Source organism: Drosophila navojoa, chromosome X, assembly GCF_054131105.1.
Source record: "Drosophila navojoa isolate 15081-1374.11 chromosome X, UAZ_NAV_1.0, whole genome shotgun sequence".
In the NCBI taxonomy this organism is placed as follows: Eukaryota; Metazoa; Arthropoda; class Insecta; order Diptera; family Drosophilidae; genus Drosophila; species Drosophila navojoa.
The window spans coordinates 13,708,454-13,733,948 of NC_142895.1; the positions used below are offsets into that span (position 1 = coordinate 13,708,454).

At 43.8% G+C, this 25,495-nt stretch overlaps 5 protein-coding genes across 6 annotated transcripts; 2 read left to right on the forward strand and 3 right to left on the reverse strand.

The window, feature by feature from the left end:
* Window positions 1–1,072: 1,072 nt before the first annotated feature.
* Window positions 1,073–11,287, reverse strand: wcy (WW domain-containing adapter protein with coiled-coil wacky). 2 transcript variants are annotated; one of them, XM_018109976.3, is made up of 14 exons: window positions 10,202–11,287; window positions 7,706–7,742; window positions 4,631–4,982; window positions 4,330–4,554; window positions 4,186–4,260; window positions 4,045–4,120; window positions 3,663–3,748; window positions 3,490–3,585; window positions 2,991–3,415; window positions 2,617–2,912; window positions 2,013–2,545; window positions 1,768–1,934; window positions 1,466–1,593; window positions 1,073–1,382 (listed from the first exon to the last, which is right to left on the reverse strand). In XM_018109976.3, the coding sequence occupies exons 1-14, from the start codon at window positions 10,240–10,242 to the stop codon at window positions 1,304–1,306; spliced, it is 2,616 nt and encodes an 871-aa protein (XP_017965465.1). In that variant the 5' UTR covers window positions 10,243–11,287; the 3' UTR covers window positions 1,073–1,303. The 2 variants fall into 2 exon arrangements, with proteins under 2 accessions (XP_017965465.1, XP_089120173.1); XM_089264047.1 differs by lacking the exons at window positions 7,706–7,742; window positions 10,202–11,287 and adding an exon at window positions 6,018–6,491.
* On the reverse strand, window positions 7,829–10,123 carry LOC149090623 (uncharacterized). The gene is made up of 3 exons (XM_089264055.1): window positions 9,334–10,123; window positions 8,874–9,236; window positions 7,829–8,720 (listed from the first exon to the last, which is right to left on the reverse strand). Exons 2-3 carry the CDS (start codon window positions 9,186–9,188, stop codon window positions 8,049–8,051), a joined length of 987 nt encoding a protein of 328 aa, XP_089120181.1. The 5' UTR covers window positions 9,189–9,236; window positions 9,334–10,123; the 3' UTR covers window positions 7,829–8,048.
* Window positions 11,288–11,589: 302 nt separating the features above from the next.
* LOC108657395 (uncharacterized) lies at window positions 11,590–12,674 on the forward strand. Its single transcript, XM_018109981.2, has 3 exons — window positions 11,590–11,745; window positions 11,811–11,870; window positions 11,933–12,674. Exons 1-3 carry the CDS (start codon window positions 11,722–11,724, stop codon window positions 12,443–12,445), a joined length of 597 nt encoding a protein of 198 aa, XP_017965470.1. The 5' UTR covers window positions 11,590–11,721; the 3' UTR covers window positions 12,446–12,674.
* On the reverse strand, window positions 12,665–22,822 carry LOC108655895 (uncharacterized). Its single transcript, XM_089264032.1, has 6 exons — window positions 19,848–22,822; window positions 17,910–18,369; window positions 17,310–17,836; window positions 13,504–13,865; window positions 13,250–13,439; window positions 12,665–13,191 (listed from the first exon to the last, which is right to left on the reverse strand). The coding sequence occupies exons 1-6, from the start codon at window positions 22,507–22,509 to the stop codon at window positions 13,028–13,030; spliced, it is 4,365 nt and encodes a 1,454-aa protein (XP_089120158.1). The 5' UTR covers window positions 22,510–22,822; the 3' UTR covers window positions 12,665–13,027.
* Window positions 14,392–16,577, forward strand: LOC149090624 (uncharacterized). Its single transcript, XM_089264458.1, has 2 exons — window positions 14,392–15,233; window positions 15,977–16,577. The coding sequence occupies exons 1-2, from the start codon at window positions 14,512–14,514 to the stop codon at window positions 16,476–16,478; spliced, it is 1,224 nt and encodes a 407-aa protein (XP_089120584.1). The 5' UTR covers window positions 14,392–14,511; the 3' UTR covers window positions 16,479–16,577.
* Window positions 22,823–25,495: the final 2,673 nt, after the last annotated feature.

The window sequence follows — 25,495 nt, forward strand, 5'->3', positions numbered from 1 at the left end:
CCCCTAACGAATTTATATGCGGCTACTATGAAGGCTAAGCGTGTGGTCCTCTCACTCTCTCGCTCTATCTGCATGCCTTCCGTCTTCTCTCTCTCTCAGATCCATTGCGAAACGTTTTGTTTATGTCTGTCACATGGAAAACGGGACTTTAACGAGTCTGGCCACACGCACTTTTGTTGTTGTGTTGTTTGTAAATATACACTTTTCATATACACTATATATAGCTATATATATATGTATATATAATAAATATATATATATATATATATATGTATATGCATAGACATATATTTATATATACATATATATATAATATATGTAATTTGTATATTAGTTAAATTAGCATTTTATTGCAGTTGAGTATACTAGGTTGACTTGCATTTTGTTTGTTTGTTTGTTTTCTTTTTATTTACTTATGCTTGTTTTCTTTTGTTGTATTTTCTATGTTGTTTACTGTTTGCTGTTGGTGTTTTTTATTTCTTCGATTCGATACGAGGAGGCTTCTTTCTTATTGCTTCTTGAATTTGTTTCATATTTATGTTCTCTTATTTGTTGCTGTCTATAGTCTCTGGTTGTTTTTTGTTTTGCTTGTTGTTTGTGTTTCTTTTCTGTTTCTTTTGTTGGTGTAATTAGTTTTGCTATGTTGTTGCTTCGATTGCTATTGAATTTTGTTTGTTGTTTGTTGGTGTTTGGTTAACGGCATCATAAGCTCAACACTTCCGCTGCGCTTCATGCTTATTTAAGTTATTAATTACGCGTTTCTAATTATAAATTATGTTTTAGTATCTTGTGTTTTTCTCTTCATCATGTTACTTGTTTGTTTGTTTATTTGTTTTGTTTTGCTTTGTTTTTTCCATGTTGCTGTCGACGCTGCCGTTGCTACAATTTGGATGCTGATGTTCCTCGGGTGTGCTGGCACCTGTTGCCTGCCACCAGCGCAGGGCTCAACACGGCCAACGAGAATGCTTGCGGCCAACAAAATAGGATGCACGTGTTTTTTTTTTGTTTTTTTTTTTTTTGTTTTGTTTTTGTTTTTGTATTGTTTTGTTTATGATTTTGTTTGTTATTATTATTATTTTTTTTTTTTGCCCAGCTCTGCCCAGCTCAAGATCAGATTTATCAGCCGGAATCTGTATTGGAATGAGCAAACAGAGGAGTTGTTGATTTAGCATCAGCTCATCTGCATGGATTTATGGGATGGTGGTGGGCATTGCTTTCATCATCATCAGCTGCGCCAAAGGGAGCTCTTTTTGAGCCTGACAGACAGCTTACGATGCACGCGCAGCCTAAATTGCTCCTGATCCTAAGTATCGTCCGACATGAACGCGTTCTGAGTCTTCGACTCTTCAATACGGCGAATTTGCTGGCGCAGATACATAATTCTATATAAAAAAAAATAAAACCCAATTAGCAACAATCTATATGTATGTATATATGTATGTGTGCCATAATTAGATATACTCACTTTTGTTCTTGCAGCGTCGCATTGATCTCCGTGCTACGCACTAAACTCCGCGCACACTTCAACTCGGCGCATATCCGTGTGCAGTTGATGTCCCCAAATAGATGCGTGTCCTCGCAGCACTTTTGCGCCTGCAATATAAATATATATATATCACATTCAAAGATTTATACATATACTAACGACATCTCAAGCCGAAATTCAACTCGGCTATTGGAGCCTGAGGAATGCTCGGCCTAAGATTTGTCCTTCAATGCAAACCTAAAGGATTTCTCCTATGGCAACTACTCTCGATTACATCTTACCTGACGCTCCAAAATCTCCGCCTGCCAGTTGGTCACGTGCGCAATTAAATCAGCGCGAAAGTATTTTGCTAGCTTGGGTGAAATTTCCGGGCCGCGCAGATTTGCCGCCTGCACCGAGGCCACACAGCTCTGGAGAGTGCTTAGCGTAGCTGAACCGGCGCCATCAACTATATTGTACGAGAGGAATGATATGTATGATATGGGTTACAAGGATTGATCATTTTGATATGCATCCACGTGCTTACGTTTGCGCTGTTGTTGGGCCTGTTGCGCCGCCTGTTGCGTTGCTTGCACCGCAGCCATGGCTGCTGCGGCGGCGGCTGCGGCAGCAGCCACCTGTTGATGTTGATGTTGGTGTTGTTCTAAAGCTGAGCCACTTAAATCTAATTCTTGTGTTGGCGTTGGCGGCCCCTCGCCAAGCGCTGATGCACTGCCGCACAAACTGTTGCTGCCCATGGAGGTGATGACGCTGATGCCGCTGACAGTGCCCATGCCGGGTACGTTGCAGCTGCTGCTGCTGCTGTTGCTGCCGGCAATCGCATTGCTATTGCCGATCGCATTTGACGCCGGTGAGGAGGACACCACGCCCACGCCAACGGCAAGCCCATCGACCGCCTTGAGGCCAAACGGTGCATTGCAGGTGTAGGCATTGCTTGCGCTCACATTATTCGTGTGACTCACGATCGTTGGTATGGGACTCTTTGTATAGCTCAGCGATGGCGACAGACTATGATGGGCATGCGGTATGCACAGCGGTGAGTTGAGTTGGCTGCTGTCCCTGTGACACGGATCAGAGGGTATCGATTGATTAGTTAGCTGGCGATTATCAATTGCCTTTGCGGTACTCACCTTAAGCTGCCTAAGCTGCTTAAGCTACCAGCAGTCACATTGTTAACCGAATTGTAGGCATGGTTCACGACATCCACGGATGAGCCACTGCCGGCGCCCGTTGGGCCCACGCCGCTGGCGCTGCTGCCCATCATATGATGATGGGGCACATCCATGCCGCTCAGGACTAAATGTAACTTTTGTCGATGCGACAATGCTGTCTGATCCTTGACACTAGCGCCCATCAGCTTGCCAGGCGGTCCGGGCGCATTCGAATTCAGATGATGATCCTGATTCGCCAGCGTCGGCACTGTCGTCTATTGAAGGGAAACACACACACACACAATTAGCAAAGGATATTCAATTTTGTATGCAATTCGTTGCTCAAAACTTACGCTGGACGTTGAGCCAATGTGGCCGACAACTGAGTTTCTAAGGCTGCTGTTGCTGCTGTTGGCAATGTTGGACGGCACCGAGGCCAATCCGCTGGTGGGCAACATTGTGGCGCCGCTAACTGGACCGCCGCTACCGCCACCTCCGCCGCCGCCGCCAGTGCCGCCCACACCGATGGCACCATAATGCGCACCAATGGGCGTGACCACTGCGCCGGTATTTGGATGGGAGGCCAGTCGAGGCAGTGCATTACACAATCCACCCGCCAATGCGCCCTGCGGCATCAGAGACGACTGTTCACTAGACTGCATGCCGCCGCCCACGCTGCCGCCATGCGTGGTGGGTGTGCCGCTTAACGAATAACTGGCCTCCGAGGTGGGCGTCGAGTCGCCACTAATGTCCATATCAGCATTATCGTTATGTCGACCTGCACGCAAATCAAACAAACATATATTAAGGAACAATCAAAGAACTCGACTGCAATCATCCATTGCCACTCACCATCCAATCGTCTTCGATGGCTGGGCGGCCCGCCATCATTTTCGTAATTCCATCTCAGTCGTGAATTGTCGCGCGATGAATTGGAATGTTTGTATGCTGCGAATGAAGGAATAGGAATATGTGTCAATTGTTGTGTTAACCACAGTTGTGGATGCAGACTGAAAGCGACTTACTCGATCTTGAGAATCGATCATCGCGATCTCGATCCCGATCCTTATCGCGGTAATCCTTCTCACGATGTTGATCACGCGGCAAATTTCTAAAACGAATCAAATATATAAGCATTATAAATGATTTACTCGCTTTTATGGACTCGATCCTTGACTAATCACAAGATAAATGAGTGCTATACATAGCATATATATCATAAGATAAGTCTGAGATTTTCTATGCTCTGAGACTAGATTAGATATGATTTGAATTTCTATATATATTCGAGCATTAACTTTACGTTCATCACGCACTGAGCAACGTATTTGCTCTATCTGCAGATCATTCATAAATATTGTTCTTTGTCAAGGTGTCGCAGCCAACAGATTTGCTGTGGATGATTACCTTTCTCTATCTACCCATTCCTTAGGCTTCTCCCACTGGGAGACTTCAGTTTTGCAGTTATAGTAATACATTTTACCTGCAAATAAGGAATTGAATTAATAATGATAGACAACATGGTTTTAGATCCATTCGAATACTTACCGGACGAGCTCACATGCTCGCTCCAGTCGCCATAGCGCGCCACACGTTCGCCACGATCGCTGCGCTCCCGTTTGTCTGATGGAGTAGCAAGAGCGTAATTAATATACCCTTTGTCGATCTTTTGTGAATGCTTCGACTGCATACCTGCGTATTTGTCCTTCTTGTACATATCCCGATCACGATCGGCGCCTCTGTCACGCTTGTCGCGCAGATCGCGATCACGCTCACGATCCCGATCATCGGAACCGGAGCGCTTATCGTTTTCGCGCGACGAGCATAACTTTGCCACACCGCCACGACGATCCCTGTCATGATTCGTGCGATACGATGACTCCGAGTCGCGATCATTGCCGCGCCGATCACGTTTATCTGCAATGGTTTGGAATAATTGTATGAGAATTGGATTGAAATATTTGGGTCAATATTTGTGCATTTGCATAGCTACCGGAATATTTATCCTTTTTGTAGAGATCGCGATCCCGATCGCGCATCTTTTGTATATAACTGTAGCGATCGTTGCTGCCACCTCCGCCGCCGCCGCCGCCGCCACTCCGGTGATCGCTGCGTTCGCGCAGATCATGCGAGCGCGATGATGGTGAATCTATGTCCGGTGATTGTGAACGATAGCTGTTGCCATTATTCAATGGACCGCCGCCACCTCCTCCGCCGCCGCCGCCACCACCGCCGCCTCCTCCGCCACCGCCAGCACCACCGCCACCAGGTGAAATGTCACGATCGCGATAATTGGAGGAACGATCGCGTTCATAGTCGCGCTTTGAACTGCTGTACTTTGAGCTCTGTCGAGTAAGATGTTGGAATATTTAGGATTTGCATTAATAGTAGAAAGAATACACGCAATTCACTGTATTCGGATTCAGGTTGTTAATTGTTGTTATTGTTATTGATATTGATATGGATGTTGCTGTAGTAGTAGTAGTAGTAGTTGTTGATGTTGTTGTTGTTGCTGCTGTTATTGTGTTTATTGTTACAGCTGCTTGTTATTGATTATTATTATTATCATTGTTATTGTCATTGCCAATGTTCGAGAGAATGGGTTAGGCAAAACAAAAAGCGGATAGAGTGGGGGGTGGGTGGGCGAATAGGGTAAACCGAGACAGCGAGAGGGAGCGTTTCGAGAGATTGATATGATGTTAGTGAAAACAAAACGAAATCAAAAATAAACAAACAACGAAAGCTACTTAAATAAACGAAAAGTAATTTCGCTACTATGATATGGTATTTAGCTCTCTAAATCAAATATTTGTTGCCAATTCATATAGTTGATGCACTTCATTTACAGATGCTGCTAATAATGATGATGATGATGATGATGATGTTGCTTGTTGCTAGTTCCTCTTGGTTGGTTCTTAAGGCTGTGCAGTTCCAGAAATTTGTTGATCATTTGAAGAATTTGGAAAATTTTGAATTTGTTATCTGCGTGTGTGTGTGTGTGTGTGAGCGTTTGCAGCAAGGACAGATATTTGTGGGCGACACGTAACGAACACAAAACGAACATAAAACACTTAAACAATCAAAACGTAAAGTGAATTTGGTTTTTCTTTTCAGCTTTTATATGCGCGTTGCAATTGGTTTGTTGTTGTTGTTCTCTTTGGTGTGTGTGTGTGTATGTGTATGTGTGTGTGCGTGTGCCGTGTTTATTGTTTGTTTTTGTTTAGTTTTTTTTTTTTTTCTATTTGCATTGGATTCGTTTTCGTCAGCTTCTTTTGTTTTTCTTTCACAATTATTCAGTTCATTTTGCTTTTTGCCACTTGCGAATGCAATTTTCCATTGATTTGTTGTTTGTTTGATTGTTGTTTGCTTTAATTACTTACATCAACGCGACAGACTCCAATCGCAGCCGCTGAGGCTGTGGCGACTGCTGCTGCTGCGGCTGCTGCTGCGGCTGCGGCTGCTGCATGTGCTGCAATTTTATTGCTGTTGTGACTGTTGTTGTTGTTGTTGTTGTTGTTATTGTTGATGCTGTTGCTGTTGTTGTTGTTGTTGTTGTTGTTAGTGCTGCTACTGCTGGTGCTATTTGTCAGCATGGACAAATCAACGGCCATGTTGCTTCTGCTGCTGTTGCTGCTGCTACCGCCGCTGCTGCCGCTCGTCATAGATGGCGTTGGCGTTGGCGTTGTGCTCCTCCTGCCGCGCGGCCGCGTCTTCCTCAACTGACGTCGCGTCGTTGTCGCCGTCGTTATGGTTGTTGTCACCAATATTATTGTTGTTACTCTTGATATTGCTGCTGCTGTTGTTGTTGTTGTTGTTGTTGTCGAGTGCAGCAACACCTTCAAAATGTTGCTGAAGCACTGCAGTTTGGGAGTTTTCCAAAGTTTTCCTTGCTTCCTTCCTTCCTTGCTTTCTTCTGCTCAATGCTTCTCTCCTCTCTCTCTCTCTCTCGTTATGCTTATATATATCCAATTGTTAGTGTTGTTTATGGCTTAGGCACGTTTGTGTTGTTGTTGTTGTTGTTGTTAGTCATATGCGAGTTTTATGTTCAATTTAATTTTTAAGGCTACTTTTGAATATGCGCAGTGTTGTTGTTGTTGTTTCTTGTATTTGTTGTTATTATATAAATAAATACTAAGTTAATTGTTTATTGCTATTGCTTCTTTGGTGTTGTTCTTCTTTGGTCTGGCAATTGAAGTTCATTAAAGTTGTTCGTTTATCAAAATTATGCATTTATGTAAAATGTTTAATAAAAAATGATTTGATATTCTGCTAGTTTTCCATTTAGGCAAATTGTTTATTAAATATTTCGATGCGTTTTTACGATATCTCTCGTAGGATTCGAAACAGATTGCACGTTTTCAATTATTATTATTATTATTGTTGTTTTTGTTGTTGTTGCTCGATTTAAAATTGTTGATTCCAGTGTTTTAGGTTTCTATGTAGATCTATCCCAAGTGTTACTCTAATTACGTGTGTACATTGGGTTAGATCAGTTCGTTTGATTCGCTGCAATGCCGCGTGCCCAAAATGCCGTGTGGATTGGAGAGGGGGGGGTGACAAATGAAAGTAGCGTCAGTACCACATACAGACAGATATAGATACGTATATATACAAATGTATATGCACAGCATATGCATATATATATATAGAGCGAACACATCGGCTATATGCTTGTCGTATGATTATGATAGCACCCACAACACACACCATCTCTATACATGTAAATACAGCACACCCAGGTGCATAGAAACCAAAGAGATCAAATAAATGTAACAAAGAAAGGATTCTAGTATGGATCTATGAGAGACAATCATGAGTCTATGGACTTGGCATACGTCTATCGTACAAATGGAACTGATTTGGCGATACAAATGAAAAGCAGAAACAGATAAGATAAGGTAAAAGGAAAGCTTATGAGTTGATTAACAATCTCTAACAAACGAAGGATATATTATTAGTACTAGAAAGTATTAGTGTGGCTGAGTTGTGGTAGAGGCGGGTTATGCTTTTTTTTTTTGTTGTTTGGTATTTGGTATTGGGCTCTCGTCAATGGGTAATCCTTGCTCACCTGGTAGGATGTGTGACTGGTATGCTTCTCAAAGTACCTGTAAAATGCGAAAATAAACAATCAGAAGAAATATCTCAAGTTAACATTTAGTAGAGAATATTTGTTTAGGTAATCTATGTTAATAGTGCAAAGCAAAGTGCAAAATAAATGATTGACTAGATATGAATAACATGCGCAACACAAAAGCAATAAGTAATGTTAGAAACTAATTATTTATTAGATCACTTCATGTTTCAATATATCTTTGGTGATAATTTTTGTTTTGTTTAGCATTTGTTCTACTTCTATTTGTTGTAGTGTTAACAATTTGTTAGTTGGTGAAGCAGTGTTAGAATTAATGACATTATGGGTATGAATCAAAACGCCTGCGTTTGAGTGGAGAAGGGTTCATGAAATCATCGTCATCATCCAAATCATCCACATCATCCTCGCCAATATCATTACCATCATCCTCGTCCATTTCATTACCAGCATCATCGTCGCCAATATCATTACCAGATAATTCATCATCGACGTCACTGAGATTAACGTCAGCAGTACCATAGTAATTGGCATCAGAATCGCCATTGACGGTAGCATTGTAATTGACATTAGCATAGCCATTGACATCAGCATAGCCATTAACATCAGCATAGCCATTGACATCAGCATAGCCATTCATATTAGAATAGTCGTTGACATCATATTCGTCATTGATATCACATACGGCATTGATATCATAATGCCCAATGACATTATAGTCTTCATTCACAGCATTATAGTTGTCATCGGAGAGCACAGATTCGGATCCACCATTGTCCCCATTCTCGACCCCATTATTATCATCATTGGATAGATCATAGCATGAATATGCTTCGGTATGGGCAACTTTGCTCGATATCAACTTATTGTTGTTATCATAGACGCTTTTGCAAAGCGTATATACAATGGTGTAAGTTGGCTGAGCCACTTGAAGGGATGCGGGCGGCTCGATATCAGCCGAAGCCGGTTCAGCCTCCTCAGCTTCCGCAGCCTCCTCAGCTTCCTCAGCCTCCTCAGCTTCCTCAGCTTCCTTAGCTTCCTCAGCTTCCTCAGCCTCCTTAGCTTCCTCAGATTTCTCAGATTCAACCTCAGAATCCTTAGATTCCACCTCAGATTCCTCAGATTCCATCTCAGCTTCCTCAGAAACTTGATCAAGGCTTTCGGGTTCGGAAGGAGGAAGATCCGGATTAAAGTTGGCTTCCTCACCATCATCCTGGGACAAGTCAATCGTTAGACTACACTTCTCCAACTCGTCTTCAATTTGATCATATTCGCCATTGGGCACCAACTCATACGTTATATTGTTGCACACAAGAGGCAAATTTTCAGGACCATTCTCGATAGCAGATGGCATTTGCTGGGCACCAACGTTGGTCAGGTTATTAGGGGTTTCGCCCCAAGTTGAGCCGCGGCCAGAATCGACCTCCGATTCTGAATCCTTCCAAATACCATTCATATCCATATTAATGTTATTCTGATTATTTGCAATTGTCGTGCAGCCGGTGCAGTTCTAATGAAAATGGGGAAAAGATTCGCAAATAATGCGTTTGTGATGTTTCTTCTTTTCTTTTAATTGTGTGGCCAAACGACGTTTGACAGATATTTACCCACAAAATAAAATTAAAATAAGAATTTCAATTTGATTTGATTTTCCAATGATTCGATTTAACTGAATTGTTAGTTCGTAGCGAATAGATAAACATGCAATGCGTGAACAATCAATGAAAATCAAACAAATTATTGCAAAATGAAATTCTAGTGCTGCAAGTTAAGTCCTTAACAGCTCTCGTGTTCAATCAAAAAGAATTGAGGCTGGACCGATTTTCTTTTGCTGCAGCGGTAAATGACAAGAGATGATGACAGAGAGGCAGAGAGCGTACAATACAGCTGAGCAACTGAGAGTGTGCGAGCGAGAGGCGCATAAAGTGTGGTGAATAACTTGACGTAGACGGCACACGAAAGACACAACGAACGTACAAAACGAACGTTTAGAGAATGAGCCAAAGCACGCTAAACGAGAGCAACGCAATGGAACAGAATGAAGCAAACCGAATATTACAAGACGACAATATGCAACAAACACATCAATTAATGTTTTTTTCTTTCACTAAAACATTTGCAGAAATCACATATGTTTCATACATATTGACACAATCACACACAGCCACACTCTTGTCTATGTAGATGTGTTCACTATCACGATTCGCGGGGCGGGGACATAAGCATGTGAATTTTTGCCTGTATGTGTGCATGTGTATGTGTAAGCAGCAGCACGGAACGTGCGTACATATATGTATATGTAAACAAAAGTTAGCGTTTAAGTTTTTAGGGCTTTTCGACGTATCAAATGTACACAAATTGGTTTCACTAAGGTTTTAGTAACTACATAACTATTGATATACGATTTCTATAGTATATACATATACATATGCGTGGTTAGATATATGTGGAATGTTATTAAAAATTGTAATTTACCCATCGTTCATACGCTGCGGTTTTCTAGCATGCATTACCATCAATGCAAAGTTTTCGCCAATACGCTTCTCTTGTTATTGTTGTTGTTGTTGATATTTATATGATGCAGAGTTCCTCCTCCTGACCAAAGACGACAACGACGACGATAGCAACGGTAACGCTAGTCAGCAGTGGCATCAACTTGTCGACCCGCGCTGTTCCCTCTGCTTCTCTTTCAGATAATGGCAGCACTGCGATGCCTGGCTGCCGGGCCTCTTCCTCTCCGCTCTATGCCTCACGCCTTCCTGTAGCTCCTGCTCCACACTGCGGAACGCGCGGGTGTATATATGTATATATATATATATATATTTATATATATACGTGTATGTGTGCGTGCTTCACTGTATTTGACTGTGTTTATGTGTGTCTGTGTGTGGACTTGTGTATATGTGTGCGTGTATAAGTTCTATCGCGGCCGCAGCAGTAGTCGTCGGCAATTGCCGTTCGCCGTTCGATGTTGCCTTCCTAAAAACACGGAAATGTGTTTGCAAACATCAGCATCTGGTCATAGCAATAACTCCAATCAAATTTGCATGCCCTCTTTGTATTTGATTCAACTTCTTTCAAGCTGATCTCTGTTTCACGCCTTCAAAAGCGCTCGCGGCTTGCACTTTTTCACTGGAGTATGCGTGCGTGTGTGTGTGTATGTTTGTGTGCGTGCGTATATGTCGGAGTATGTATGTATGTATGTAAGTGTTGGTTGGCTGGTCGGTCGTCGTCGCTTCTTTGAATTTTTTGGCTTTTTGCTGTTCAGTTTGGCTGTTTATCTTACCGCAATTTTCGTGCCGCTTGCATTCACTTTCTCGTTAATGCAGCCAGCATGCGATATTTTGAATTATTAATCAAAAATATTAAAATTTGCCTAACTGCTGCGTTTGCTTTTGGCCTCTATACTTGATGATTTTTTTCAATTCTCTCACATTACGCTTTGTACGCTCTTCCGTTCGTCGGCACGGCACGGTTGTGTTGAGTTTACAGCGTTATTTCGTATATTTGTCTCGCTCTGCGATAGTTATATGTTTATCTCGGTCACACCAGTCGTCAACTGCCGGCCACTTACAGCACTAATTTTGCAGTGTGGTGAAAGTGGCACTATGTTATACTCGAAATGGCACTGTTATTACTCAATTGAACTTTTAGCTCAATATGTTTGTTTGTAAGTGACGTTAACATAAGTCGTTACCATTTTTATGTGAAAGCAATGTTAACTATGTTCAAAACACAATTTCAAAATGAGATATAATACTTTGGAAATGGACAAATAATTACATGAAAAAATGATTTAGCGTCATATTGACTTTTCTTAAGCAATATATATAAAATAAAGAATTGATAGCCCGCTAATCGTAAAATGGAAAGAAATGTGGTATATCGGTAACTATAATACCGATAGTTCAGCCTATCGATGTGTCAGCAGCAACTCTGAAGTGTAGAATTGTGTTCTGTGAGAAATTAAAGCGCTCAATTAAAAGCCGGCAGATATGCTCCACAGTTCAAAGGACGGTGTAAGTTAACTACTACTATCATTTATATGTTACAATCAAGCATTCAAAAATATCCATGCTTGCAGTTGACAAGGAATCACATATTCCTGTCGCCCAATGGCGAATACAGCCGTCCTATGCTAAAGGTAAGTCCCGCTCTGTTCGGCATAACTGCTGCAACGTTTCGCTGATCTCTGCTTTAATGCAGCTGTGCGAGCATTGTGTGTCCCACGAAAAGAAAGTACTCCTGCTGACCCAACAACAATTTAATCTGCCTGTCACACTGAAGAAGCCGCGTTCGCTCGTCCATATGGAACGCTGGATAAGCATCACGCTGAACGACATTGAGAGCGCACCGCGTCGCATTATTGAATTGTTCGACTGCCAGCCGCGTCCTGATCTCATTATATTCGATATGTATTCGATTGTCGCCGAACTGCTTAGCCGTCCTGTGCTGCAACAGTGCACAACCCCGACTCTGGTCCGGCATATAGCCAAGTGTGCCGCTGCCTTCTGTAATTATCTAGAAATGGTGCAGGCCTACAAGCAGAAGCAAAAACTAAACGCTGTCGACGCCATCATTGTCCTGCCCACCGAATCATACCCGCTGACACAGGCGCAATTCAAACTGCTCATCGGTCTCTACTTCAGCGACAACGAGGTCTATACAAACTTTGCCTCGCTCTCCGAACGAATTGGCCTCTCCATGGGCCTGCACTGATGCCCTTATTGATGATGCCTTAATTTATATATAAACTAAATGTTATTGTATTGTTTAATTGTTAAATACTAGCCGTATATTCTGCCAAGTTTCTCATTGTTATAACTATTAGACATATATCAAAAATTACGAACAAATCTTCGGCCTATTATTGATGTCTCAAAGTATATATATATATTTATATATAAAGGCCTCTTCGGAATCGATCTGAAAACGAAAAAGCAGGAACATTTAAGTTAAGCTAAAATTAACTTCTTTTTTTTCTGTTACGTTTAATAAGTAAATAAATATTAGGACTATAAATATGAACAGATATTTTGAGAAATATATTTATAAAAAAAAAAAAAAGAAAAAAAAAAAGGTACTATAAGATATAAATTGTTTAACATATTGAGTATGAATATACATATATACATATATTGTACTCATATATACATATACATATATATAATATATAGCGTTGGTTTCGTCCTTAATATTGTAAGCGCAGGAATGCGAATCCGTATCCGTAGCCAAATCGCAGTCGAAAAGGAACTAATCGTTGACATTCGCATCCTCCTCTAACAACCCCATCGCATCGTCTCAGATGTAATCCAGCATCGCGCTAACTATCTCAAAGGCATCACGCGCTGTGCTCTCAATGGCGCCGCTGGGCAACAGATAGCCATGCACCCCATTATCCGCCAGCTGGAGTGTATAGCTAAAGGGTATGCCAATCTCGTAGGCGGCAAAGGCATCCGCACACCCTAGGGGAAGACAGAGATTGGGCAACTATTTGGATTTACATCTTTGGCGTTCACATACCCGAACGCTGCTCAATCAAATCGTTGGCCGAGTCCACCTTGTAGCGCGCCTTGCTGCCCCTGCGTCGCAGCACATCCGTGCCCACCATCGCCACGTCCAGGAAGTCATCCATGCGCTCCGAGTTGAAGGTCGAATTGGCCTTGACCGGATACGACAAAACTTGGCCGTAGGCCTGCAGCGATATATACAGCTGGAAGAACAAATGTAATGTAAATAATCTCATCCAAATTAAGACGCCCCTGCTATCTTCTTACCTTGATCTGTTTACGATAGTCCATTAGGAAGTCAGACAGAGCTTTGGTTTCCGGCTCCGAGAAGGGCGACGGACCCGCATAAAACTCATTGCATGGCGCCTTTGAGCTGCCCCGCTTGCCCCAATGATACAGCCAATTGCGATCCAGATCGACGCCATAGCAAATCTTATCACCAGGCCGCTTCTGCTGCAGCCACGTCATTGCCGAGTCGAGCAGCCCAGCGGGTGCCTTGGCCACATGCTGTGAACGGGATTTCTTCCAGAAGCGATCGTACTCATGGCTATACACATACCCGTCCGGATTCAGCACGGGCATTATATACCACGTCGTGTTGCGTATAAACTCGTGATCCTCATCGGTTTCTGCGAAAGAAACGATTGTTCTCTTAGATATTCGATAAATAATCGATTATAATCAATATGTTTGTATCGTATTTTGTCGATTTTTATCGATATATTTTTCAGATAAAGTCCTGTTTGATTACAAAAGCGAATTTTGATTTTCAGCTGATAAATCTTGATCAGGTACTAATCGATTATTATCGATTATGATTTCAGTGAATATCAGAGCGACTAAACGATACATTTTAATTTGATGGTGTGTTATTCGTTTCGATATAAAGCACTATGTGCTCCTATTGACAAAATATGGTTAATAGCTAAGTCGATAAAAATCGATAAGTTGCCAATCATTAAACATGGAGTAAATGAACTTAAAATGTATTTTATAGACATACATATGTATGCATCTAGTCGATTTTCATCGATTGCTTGTTGTATATTTTCCCCAATTTTTTTACAGGAAGAAATTAAAATTTTGTAAAGAAATTGATGTAGCATATTTTGCTCGATCCAAGTGGGTATGTATGTATGTATGTATGTAGGTCAGGCACTCAGCTCCGAGCTGACTAAATAGTTTGTATACAGAATCTGTCAGTGCTAGTCTTTGGGCAAAATTTGTTTTCAAAATATTCACTCGATTGGGTGAACTCTTGGCTAGGGCCGCGCAATGTCAGGCAAGTGCCATTGTTCTGGGCCAACGTGTGGCGGGTCTGGCTCGTCACAAAATCGGCAGGGATCACAGTCGTCGCCCTGTCCGTGCAGGAAGTGCAAGGAGAAGGCGAAGGCTCTGTTGCTAAGTAAAGGCTCGATTCAAACGGGACAATGTAGCATTTGTCGAGTCCATGGCATGGACCAGCTGGGCCGGGACTGGGGCATGGGCACTGAGTGGTCAGTGGATTCAGGATCGCATGCCGGGAGTAACCAAAGCGACTGCCACTGGGACGAGCGCAACGATGGGATGGGTCACGACCATTGGGAATACCAGCAGCCCAGCTCGAGGCATGGAAGTCTGCCAAATGTGGCATTTGGTGGCATGGAGTACAGTCGCAAGTCGAGCATGACCGAGGGCATGCCCCGTGTGGACATCCCAAAGAGATCTGGTTGCAGCATCAACCTCCCATTTATCAATGTGGACCCAAGCCTCATGCACGGACGAGACACATTCGGCCTGCCCATTCATCTGCAGGGAAACGAGGGCCTGCTCAATGCCAGCGGTCGCACCGTCTGCATAGATCACACCTACTGCAACGATAACTGCGGACTCAACAACGATTGTGCCATGTCCTGCAAGCACTCCCGCAAGGGCGTCTCCAAGGGCGTGCGCGTGTGCGACAATGAGTATGTCAATGCGGCTGTGACCTTTATGATTGAAATGCTGGGGATACTGGTGTAAGTAGTGCAAGTACTGTTGCTGTTTTTCTGTTGCTATGCCTAGAAAAAACCCTAGGGAGCCTTGAGTGAAGCTAGTACACAGATGTGGTTGGAAATATACATATATTCCTGATATCAGATATCTAATTGGTCTGTATCCACTTCTGCGTCTGCAAACGCCTCCGTTCGTCTGTCTACTTCTACGGTTGCCTCTACATCAATTTGGTGGACGTGGATGGGATTGAGAATACATATTCCTGATCAAATATCTAACCTGCTAACCCCCTCGTTTCTCAGACTGCTTATCCCTACGGTGACTCTGCATCTATCTAGTGGACGTGGTTGGGAATACATATTCCTAATCAGATATCTCATTGATCCATGTCCACTTCTACATCTGCTAACCGCTTCGATTCTCAGTCTGCTTATCCCTACGCCTACGGTTGCCTCTACATCTGTCAGACCATCCTTACGTCCGTCCATCCAAGCAAATCCCAAATATATACCATGTCAGACTGTCTACCCATCTATCCATAACTTTATCTCAAATCGGTTTTCCGACCATTATCCCATTCCATTTCCTTGAGATCGACCTAAACGAGGCTTTTTAGTTGGGATGCTGCCTTGATTACCATAGAGGTCCATTGTAATGAACAGATGATGAATATTCTCGATTTCAGATGCATTATTAGCTAGCATCTGTATACCGAGTAACTCCTAGCTTGTCCAATGCTTTCTAATCAATTTGTTCTGCCCGGCAGCTTCTTTGCTATCTGCACGTTCACATTTTGGATAACCCTGGGCTACTACATCGTACACCTGATGGTGGATCTGATTAACGCCGATCGCAATGTGCACGTGGCCGTGGGCACAGTGTTCGCGCTGCTGGTGTTTGCATTTGCCATAACGGTGTTCACCCACAGCCACGGGTGCTGTCATGCCAAGGCGACCGATGCCATCCTGAAGGCCGGCCCATCGACCAGCTGCAAGCCTTCGCTGTTCCCCAAGAAACGAGCCCTTAGCAAATGCAGGCCAACCGTTCTGCCGAAGCCGCATCCGCATGCGAAGACCAAGCAGTGCTGCGCCCAGTCTAACAAAAAGTCCACCTGCAGCCGTTCGTTCAGGCAGAGATATTCCGATTGCCAGGGCCGCAAGATCTTCGACAGATCCCGCCGGAGTGCCATACTAACCGAAATGAAGCAGCCGCCCACATGGCTCATCTGGCTGCGCGAGAGCGTCAACGGGTTTTTCTGTCGACGTTGACGCACTAACCGTTCACCGATTCCAAATTGAACATGTCAAATTCAGAACCTAACTACAAACTATTTGAATCAAGCCAATTCAGCCGAAAGCAATCATAAATTTTTATATACATTTGCCTAACCGACTTTATGGTTTTTGGGATTTATCCAAGATGAAGTACTTTGGGCATAGATATGGGTGGTAGTGTCTCAATCTTCGAGAATGGTAGAGATCTTAAGCCAAATTTACTTATATCAGAGTTGAACTAGGGTTTTGCATGCTAATAAATCAAAGCGTAAGCTTATAAAGGAGCTGACATTGAAGAGATTCTATGGATCCTTTGCGCTTCCCAAAGGAATAGAGCTTAGGGTTATCAAAGAGCAGACATCGGCTCTACTTGATGAGGGTCTATTGGACTAACCTTGAGCAGCTGATCAGTGTTATTGGATATATCGACAATACGTGAAAATTACTATTTTTTTTACTAGATACTATTAAACTTAGGGCTTGAAAAGATACGTAGATATAAGTTGGATATAGATATTTATATTATTGTTAAATTGAGGAAGTCGAACGTCAAAGACAAAAAGTTGACTTTGTTTACCTTGGTCTACCTTGGTCTAAGCTATTCCATAGATAATACATATTTCATCCTACTCTTGGCAAATCCATATATACAACATAGCCCTAAATGTTCTCTCCCTTAGTGATGAGGAACCATTGATGTTTAGATAAATTTGATCTTTCTCTTGCAGTTAATTTCATAAAGATTTTCCTCTCTATCCACAGATCTTTGGATCTGTGCCTACCTATTTATATAGCTTAACTCTAGTCTCGTCTCTCTCTACTCACTGTTCGTGCGCATCAGGCGCACCAGTTCGCTGATCATCCAGGTCGCTGTGGCGGGTCCAATCCAGGCCAAGCCGTGCGCACCGGCCTCAATGAACACCGCATTGGCACGGCCGGAGCGATGTTTGTGCTTCAGGCGCTTGTGACTGGAAGCGGCTGCAGCGGTCGCTGCGGCGGCCATTTGCTTCGACTCGATCTTGACCACGATCAGGGGACGACCCTCGAAGGAGCGTCCGATGTGAATCAGCTCGATCAGCTGGGTATGACGCATGCGCAACGTCTCCAGGTAGTGCAAAATGTCGTCGTACTCGTAATACCTGTTCCAGGTCATGGGCGGTGGTGCGCTCGGCTGCTTGGTGGGTCGCCTGGTCGCCGCTGGTGTCGTGTACAGATACTCCTCCTTGTGGCGCTCGTAGGCGATCGCCTTGCCCACATCAAAGATGAGCACCTCGTGGGCAATGCCCTCAAAGTTAAGCGTGCCCTGAAAGTCGACCAGCATCTTGGGCGGCACCAGGACGTCGGTGAGGCCTCTGAAGAGATGAATGAATTAAGAATAGGCAAAATGACTTGTGGCTGATGTACAATCCTCGCGCGAGATCATACCTGAGACTGGGTCCCTTTAGCCACTGCAGCTTGTTGCCATCCTCGCCCTTCTTGAACTGCTCCAGTGCCCGAACCTGAGGCTCATCCTGCGGCTTCAGTCGCCATATCTGGTACTTGTCGTAGCTGATGCGACGCGGCAGCTCCGGCTGAGCCGTCGTCGTGCTGGTCACACGGGTGACCAGCGCCTGCAGCAGTGGATTCTTGGTGGTGCTGGAGACAGCAGAGGCACCGCCACCGGCACCACCCGCTCCGCCAGCCGTTGCGTTCACAATGTGATGGGCCAGAATGCCAATCCAATTCTGTGGATTACGCAATGGATCCACAATCGTCAGTATGGGCACTTGGGGTGTGGGCAGAGTTGTTGTTGTCGTCGATGTTGTTGTTGTTGTTGTCGATGTTGTCGTTTTGCGGCGACGCGTCTTTGGCTTGGGCGTCGGATCAAACCAGCCGGCAAACCACTCTGCAAGTTTAGCAATTGGAAAAACTCGCATCAATTTTACTGACTGACTAACTGAGCAAGCGATCGAGCCAGAGATAGACAAAGAGTGAGAGAGAGGAAGAGAGAGAGAGAGCCATTAAATCGCTTTCAGACTGTGCAGAAAGCGTGAATCGACCCAATAAACACTCGCTGAGCCATCGAGCCAGAAGCTTCTGGTCGATCGTTTAAATTGCCGTTAGATCGGAGAGCAGGTCAGTGGGCCGGCCATCACCTCGATCAACGAGGTGTGCTCAACTAGCTGTCAATTACATGACTCGGCCAACGAGAATATGTATCATGTATGTCTACTTATTCAGCTCTATTTCGGGGATATATGATTCTGAACGTCTGTAATTTAAGGATCATTTGCATTGGAAGTGTTGAGAGTACGGCTTGCTGCATATGCTATGATGTAACCATTTGAGAATTGTAAGATTTCAACATTTGCAAAGAGAACAGAGAGGAGCAGAGTCTACGTTCACTTTGTGTAAGGTAGGAAGTCTTTCTCCAAATAGGTTTTATACACTCTTCAAGCAGAGTGAACAACCTCTTAAGTCATTAACTTTTCCTCCATTCAATTTTATTTTTAGTGATTTGTATTACAAATATAGTTAGTAAATAAATAAAGTACTCTGACTCTATATGGTTCTATATTAAGGAATATATTCGACAAGCTTGAAGAACAGAGAGCTAAATATCTTATCAGACAGCAGGCTAATTTGGAGCATGTACAGCAACCCCTTCTGCACCTCTCTCAAGCAAAGCACTTTAATAAAGACTACCCAAGAGTACTAGCTCTATTGGATCTATAATCAATCAATTTTACCCTGATTTCCTATTTGCATTGTATTCTGGGCATAAAAATAGAATTGCAGGAGTAGCTTCACAATTTGTGATTTAAAAGAAGGAATAAATAGTTTTTTGTTGTTTATAGAAAGTTTGACATGAATATTTCTCCAGAAATTTCTACTTTTTGTAGCGTGCGAGCCCTATTTTTCGTAAATATCTTGAAAACGCGTCAATTATCGTGCTAAACAAATTGGAAAAATGTTTTTTTATTGTGAAAAATAGTAAAAATATTAATTGTAGCTCTAATTTGTCACTATAAGTGGAGTGTTTTTAAGATAATTAGCAAAACGAACAAAACTTTGAATTTTCTGCAGAGATACCCATGTATGTCTGTAAAGATATACTCATTAAGATAATACAAAATAGAAAATCAAATTAAATTTATCTAAATTTCTCTTTCTTCTAACTTAAATCTCTCACATTTCTCAAGCCACCCTCGTATGTATAAAACTCTACTTTCCTCTCAGTTCTACTAAAATGCAAAATAAAATTTCCAAATACAATTTTCGTTTATTTAAGATTCACGTTGAGCTTGGAAACTTTTCAAACTACCCTCGCCTGTTATCTAGAGCCTCTCAATCAGACCAAAGTGCCATACTTTTGCTACTCACTGTCATAGTCGGACTCCTCGCTGGACGATTCCGTGGTGGCCTTGCCAAAGCCGAACCACGACTCCAGCCAGCCGGGTGGCTCAGTGGTTGTGGCTGGCGCTGGCGTCGGCCGCGGCAGTGCTGCCACTGGCATTGCTGTGGTGCTGCCAATCTTTTTGGTGCGTCGCCTCAGCCCGAACCAGGAGCCGAACCAGCTGCTCAGCGAGCCGCCATCATCGTCGTCGTCGTCGTCGTCATCCTCATCATCAGCATCATCATCATTGCCGTCCTGCCCCTCTGCACTGGCAGCGTCGCCCTTGCTGCTGTGCGCGCTGTGGTAGAGCGTATAGCTGGGATATTTCGGCTTGGTGCTGACCTCCGTGTTCTCCTCCTCGGACTGGCCGCCGAAGCCATCAAAGATGCGCGCCATCGCCACTTGCACCGGATAGAAGATCATGCGAAAGAAGCTGCCAATGCCAGTGTCCTCCTCCTCCTCCTCCTCCTCATCATCATCATCAACGTCGTCATTATCATTATCGTCTTTCTCCTCGTCGTAGTATTCATCGGAATTGTGACTCTCGCCAGGCGGACGTCGTCTGATGCGCTTTTTGCTCAAACTGTTCTTGGTGGAGGATTGCGTCTCTTCGCTCTCCGTCGACTCCTGCTTCTCCTCCTCTGAGCTGGTCGCGGGCTCAGCTGTGGCTGGCTGAGCGGTGCTGCTGGTGGTTGAAGTGGTGCTGGTGCTGCTGCTGCTGTTGTTGTTGTTGTTCACTATCACACTTGGCAGCTCCTCGACCATTGCACCAAAATCCGCGCCCTCCTCCGCCGAGCTGCTGTTCTCCTGCGACGGCCTCGGCTTGCTGCTGCTGCTGCTGTGGCGCTTCACATGTTCCCCCTGCTCCTCCTCCTCCTCCTCCTCGAAGTAGTGCTCATCGTTGTCATCATCATAATCATCGTCAGCTATTAGCTCCAGCAAATCAAAGTCATCCTCGCCGCTGCCATCTTTCCGGCTCCTGCCCCTGCCACTGCCCTCGGCCTTGTCGCTGCCATTGTGCCTGGCGTGCAGCAGATGCACCGCATGTGGCACCCGATAGCCACTGTCGCCCGCTGGCGAGTTCTCCTGCCGCTTGGGCGTGGCACGTTGCGGCTTCCGGACGGGCCGCCTTCCACTGTTGCTGGAGCTGCGTCGCCGGCCGCCCTTGCCCCTCGGCCCGCCTCGACCGCTGCTGATGGGTCGAGCGCCCGCCGAGCTGCCGGGCAGCGCATCCAGCGAGCGACGCCTCACCCGATGCGGCACTTCGATGAACCCACTGGACACCACAAAGGGCTGATCACTAAAAACGGTGCCGCCGCCGCCTCCGCCGCCTCCCGCTCCCATCGCTGCCGTCGTCGGCCTCGGCATATGCGGCTTCTCCAGCTGCGTGGCCGTATGCCCAGCTGTGGGCGGCCGGACGCTCGTCGTCGTCCGTTTGCCCAGCACAATTTGCGGCCCGGCTGTTGTCGCGGCGGATGGCCTGTGGCCCGGTCGTCGCTTCACTGTCTTTCGCTTCTTCTTCTTGCGCCTGTTTCGCTTCGGCTTCTGCGTGCGCGGCGGCGCCATCGTCGTCGTCGTCGTCGTCGTCGGCAGCTTCAGCAGCTGATCGCTCACGCTGCCCGTCGCACCGCTGGCCACCATTATGGGCGGCGGCTTGTGCAGCAATTTGTTGTGCCCGGCCGCTGTGCTGGCGCTCGGCGCCGCCGTCTTCTTGGGCTTCTGCAGCCGTATGATCTGCGGCCGGGCAGTGCTCGTTCGCGCCGGCGGCCTCAAGCTGGGCGTCGACAGCACCGAATGCGTTGCGGCTCCGTCGGCGGCGGCGGCTTTCAGCGAGCATTGCTGCTCGTAGCGCTGGCGCAGCGCTTCCAGGTCGGCATCATACTGCGCCTTGGTCACATAGATGTCAATGGCGTCGCTGTCGCTGCCATTGCTCGGCCAGGGCTGCGACTTGGTGTTGCGGCCCACCTCGCTAATGGCATAGACAATGCCGGTGGCGGGATTCGTAAAGAATATTGGAAAATTGCTGGTGCTGTTGCTGCTGCTGCTGCTGCTGCTGCTGTTGCTGCTGCTGTTGCTGCTGGTGTTTCTTGTTGCTGTTGCTGCTGCTAGATTATCAGTGATCTCAATGAGTCCGCTCTGCACATGCTGCGCTGGTCCATAGACCGAGTCGGGTAGCGGCAGCAGATGTTGCTGCTGATGTTGCAGATGTTGCTGCTGTTGTAGATGTTGCTGTTGCAGATGTTGCTGTTGCTGCTGCTGCCCCAAAGATGCTACCGTTTCATAGACATACGGCTGCTGCAGATTCTGATCATCGCTGAACAGCTGAAAGTCCAGCTCCTGCTGTTGCTGCTGCTGCTGCTGTTGCTGCTGTTGCTGCTGCAGGTGTTGCAAGTGTTGCAAGTGTTGCTTGTGTGTCTGTTCTGGATAGTTGTAGCGCGGCACAAAGCTCTCGCGTCGTCGCTCGCTGGCCAGCAGATCGCGCGTCCAGCTGCGCGTCTCGCGCAACAGGCTATCGAACTCCTCGGCGCTGGGATGATAGCCAAAGTCGTATGCGGCGCACGATAGGTCCGACAAACCCGACAGACCCGACAAACTGGCCAGCAGTAAACGCAGCATTAGCAGCTTTATGACTATATGAAAGGCAGGCATTATGTGTGTATGTCTAGCTATTTATATAGCGATATATATATGCGAATATATATATATATGTATATATATATATACAGTAGAGGCAGCGAGGCTAACGAGGCAACTGGATTATGGTTGTCCAGAGATTCTTGGAATTAACGCGTGCGCGACCGTTTGGCTGCGAGTCTCGTTTACAAATGAACAAAACGACCCAGCCAAAGACCCAAAACCAACAACATCCACCGACCCGCCGCCAAAAGGAGAAACTCAAATGCCCCCACAGACTATGCGAGTTTCGGCTGCTTGAACGTTTGCCCGTAACGTCTGAGTGAAGATGTCGCTTACCGGAGTGCGGCGTGCGTTGTCGCCAGCGCTGCTGCTGCCATTGCCTCTCATCTCCTTCACCTTCAACTTCATCTTCTGTTCTGGCTGCCTTGCCGTAGATGTCGTCAGTTGCCCTGCGTCGAATCATCGAAGCATTGCAAATTGTCGATCTAATCATAGATGAGAATCAACTTCGGCACTGCACAGTGGTGCAAAAGTATAAGTATAAGTGTAAGTATAAGTATAAGTATAAGTATAAGTATAAGTATAGTAGTATAAGTATAAGTATAAGTATAAGTATAAGTATAAGTATAAGTATAAGTATAAGTATAAGTATAAGTATAAGTATAAGTATAAGTATAAGTATAAGTATAAGTATAAGTAAGTATAAGTATAAGTATAAGTATAAGTATAAGTATAGTATAAGTATAAGTATAAGTATAAGTATAAGTATAAGTATAAGTATAGTCTAAGTCTAAGTATAAGTTAAAGTATAGTATAGATAAGTATAAAGTATAAGTATAAGTATAAGTATAAGTATAAGTCTAAGTATAAGTATAAGTATAAGTAAGTTAAGTATAAGTATAAGTATAAGATAAGTATAATATAAGATAGTTCTAAATATACAGTTATAAGTATAAGTATAAGTATAAGTATAAAGTATAAGTATTAAGTATAGGATAAGTATAAGATAAAGCTATAAGATAAGTATAAGTATAAGTATAGTATACGTATAAGTATAAGTATAAGTATAAGTATAAGTATAAGTATAAGTATCGTATAAGTATAAGTAAAGTATAAGATAAGATAAGTCTAAGATAAGTATAAGATAAGTATAAGTATAAGTATAAGTATAAGTATAAGTATAAGTATAAGTATAAGTATAAGTATAAGTATAAGTATAAGTATAAGTATAAGTATAAGTATAAGTATAAGTATAAGTATAAGTATTATTACTCTATTGATATTAAGCCATTACTAAAGTTTCAAACTACTTATTAATTGTATACATACATACTTACTTAGAGACAGAGACTTGACATGTCATAGAATATATATAATCAGCCTAGCACTTGAGCCATTAGAGCTGTCAAATATCTTATAATATATCTAATCCATTGTCAATTTATTGCCTATTCATCTAATCGGAGTGTTTTCAACCTAGCTAGTCATGCATGAATTGGGGCGTTAACCCATTTGACTACAAAATTTGGGAGTCATCTTAGGTAATTCCTGTTATCAAATTGTTTTTGGTTTTCTCAACTCTAAATACAGCGCAGTAAAATCTCGGAGAATGTTTATACATCGATACGTATAATCAATTACGATGCCATAACATGAAGTGAATGCAAATACACTCAGTCAAAAGTGAATGAGTCGAGCGCAGCCAACTTAATGCTGTTACAGACGCAGCCAACTTCACTTGTCGCTATCAAGCAATGGAAGTGCGCAAAGCTGATTAATATACATATGTATATAGTATATATATGATATTGAAACTGAACAATGTGATGAAGCAAAAATATTTAACATGTGAATAAACTCAAGTACCTGAGACCTCAGACTTTTTCATTGAAATGGAAATTGAAATATGCGAACACGTAACACTGTGAGTCAAGAAACTAATCCCTAGGCCCACTGTTTAATCACTTCTTTTATGTACTAGCTGCGCCAGTGGCATGGCTTGCACTTTCCGCACGGTGCTTGATGCGAGCTCTACTTCTTTTTATTTATTTTGTTCTCTCGCATCACAAGATTTTATACGCATCCCAGAAACTTGACTCACGCAATGAACACTGTCAGGCATTCAGAATGACAGTTTGGGGCTTCAGGATGCCTGACCTCCCATGACCAGAGACAGGTTGGACTTGTCCGTGTCCAGTGTCGGTCGTCGCATCGGCCCCAATCTCTAGCATCTGGAATCTGTCTAACTGTTATTGTTTTTACTTGTTGCTGTTGTTGCTGCTGCTTGTTTTTGTGTTGGTTTTGTTTTTATTTGTGTTTTCTTCAAGAAGCTCTTTCACTTTCTACACAGTCATTCTACTGTTGAAATTGCCGCCCTCGGTGTTGGCGGCCTTTGACTTTCGCTCACAGACCCGGGGCAGAAGGTATGGCACAGGCGTGCCTCAATTTAGAAAATGCCGTTCAAGAAGTTGCTGTCACCACACTACAGCAACAGCAACTACAACAACAACAACAACAACAACAATAATAATAATAACTAAAAACAACAGTAAATAAATAAATAGTACAACAACTATAGCAATAAGCAGCAACAAGTTTTATGCACAGCAACAACTCGAGCGTCACTAAAAAAGCGTTTAAGACAACGGCAATATGTCGCTCAAACTCTTAGAGATGGGCGCGTGCGCACTCCATAAGGCTAGCAACGACTTCATAATACCACTACCTCAGATCAACTACAAAATGCTTTATATAAAAGGTTGTTGATTCTAGTTTAACAGTTCTTCAGCTAGAAATCGTAAGACTATACCTAATAGTATATAGATCGTAATATATAGATCGATATATATAAATCAGTATGAATAGATCGGTATGTATGGGTAGATGGTATATATATAGATCATTATGTATAGATCATTATGTATAGATCGCTATGTATAGATCAATATGTATAGACCAGTATGTATACATAGGTCAGTATGTATAGATCGTATGTATG

What these genes read in the sequence shown, in the direction of transcription:
- wcy (XM_089264047.1), bottom strand. Translation starts at nt 6,299, where the DNA reads ATGACGAGCGGCAGCAGCGGCGGTAGCAGCAGCAACAGCAGCAGAAGC. An exon ending in CAAAAAGGATAAATATTCCG is followed by an intron (nt 4,555 to 4,630) that starts GTAGCTATGCAA and finishes AAACCATTGCAG; the next exon opens with ATAAACGTGATCGGCGCGGC. An exon ending in GAATGGGTAGATAGAGAAAG is followed by an intron (nt 3,749 to 4,044) that starts GTAATCATCCAC and finishes GATTCGTTTTAG; the next exon opens with AAATTTGCCGCGTGATCAAC.
- LOC149090623 (XM_089264055.1), bottom strand. Translation starts at nt 9,188, where the DNA reads ATGGATATGAATGGTATTTGGAAGGATTCAGAATCGGAGGTCGATTCT. An exon ending in AACCCGAAAGCCTTGATCAA is followed by an intron (nt 8,721 to 8,873) that starts GTTTCTGAGGAA and finishes GAGGAAGCTGAG; the next exon opens with GAGGCTGCGGAAGCTGAGGA.
- LOC108657395 (XM_018109981.2), top strand. Translation starts at nt 11,722, where the DNA reads ATGCTCCACAGTTCAAAGGACGGT. An exon ending in TCCACAGTTCAAAGGACGGT is followed by an intron (nt 11,746 to 11,810) that starts GTAAGTTAACTA and finishes CCATGCTTGCAG; the next exon opens with TTGACAAGGAATCACATATT. An exon ending in ACAGCCGTCCTATGCTAAAG is followed by an intron (nt 11,871 to 11,932) that starts GTAAGTCCCGCT and finishes GCTTTAATGCAG; the next exon opens with CTGTGCGAGCATTGTGTGTC.
- LOC149090624 (XM_089264458.1), top strand. Translation starts at nt 14,512, where the DNA reads ATGTCAGGCAAGTGCCATTGTTCTGGGCCAACGTGTGGCGGGTCTGGC. An exon ending in GAAATGCTGGGGATACTGGT is followed by an intron (nt 15,234 to 15,976) that starts GTAAGTAGTGCA and finishes TCTGCCCGGCAG; the next exon opens with CTTCTTTGCTATCTGCACGT.
- LOC108655895 (XM_089264032.1), bottom strand. Translation starts at nt 22,509, where the DNA reads ATGCCTGCCTTTCATATAGTCATAAAGCTGCTAATGCTGCGTTTACTG. An exon ending in CGAGGAGTCCGACTATGACA is followed by an intron (nt 18,370 to 19,847) that starts GTGAGTAGCAAA and finishes CTAAACTTGCAG; the next exon opens with AGTGGTTTGCCGGCTGGTTT. An exon ending in GCGCCTGATGCGCACGAACA is followed by an intron (nt 13,866 to 17,309) that starts GTGAGTAGAGAG and finishes TTTCTTTCGCAG; the next exon opens with AAACCGATGAGGATCACGAG.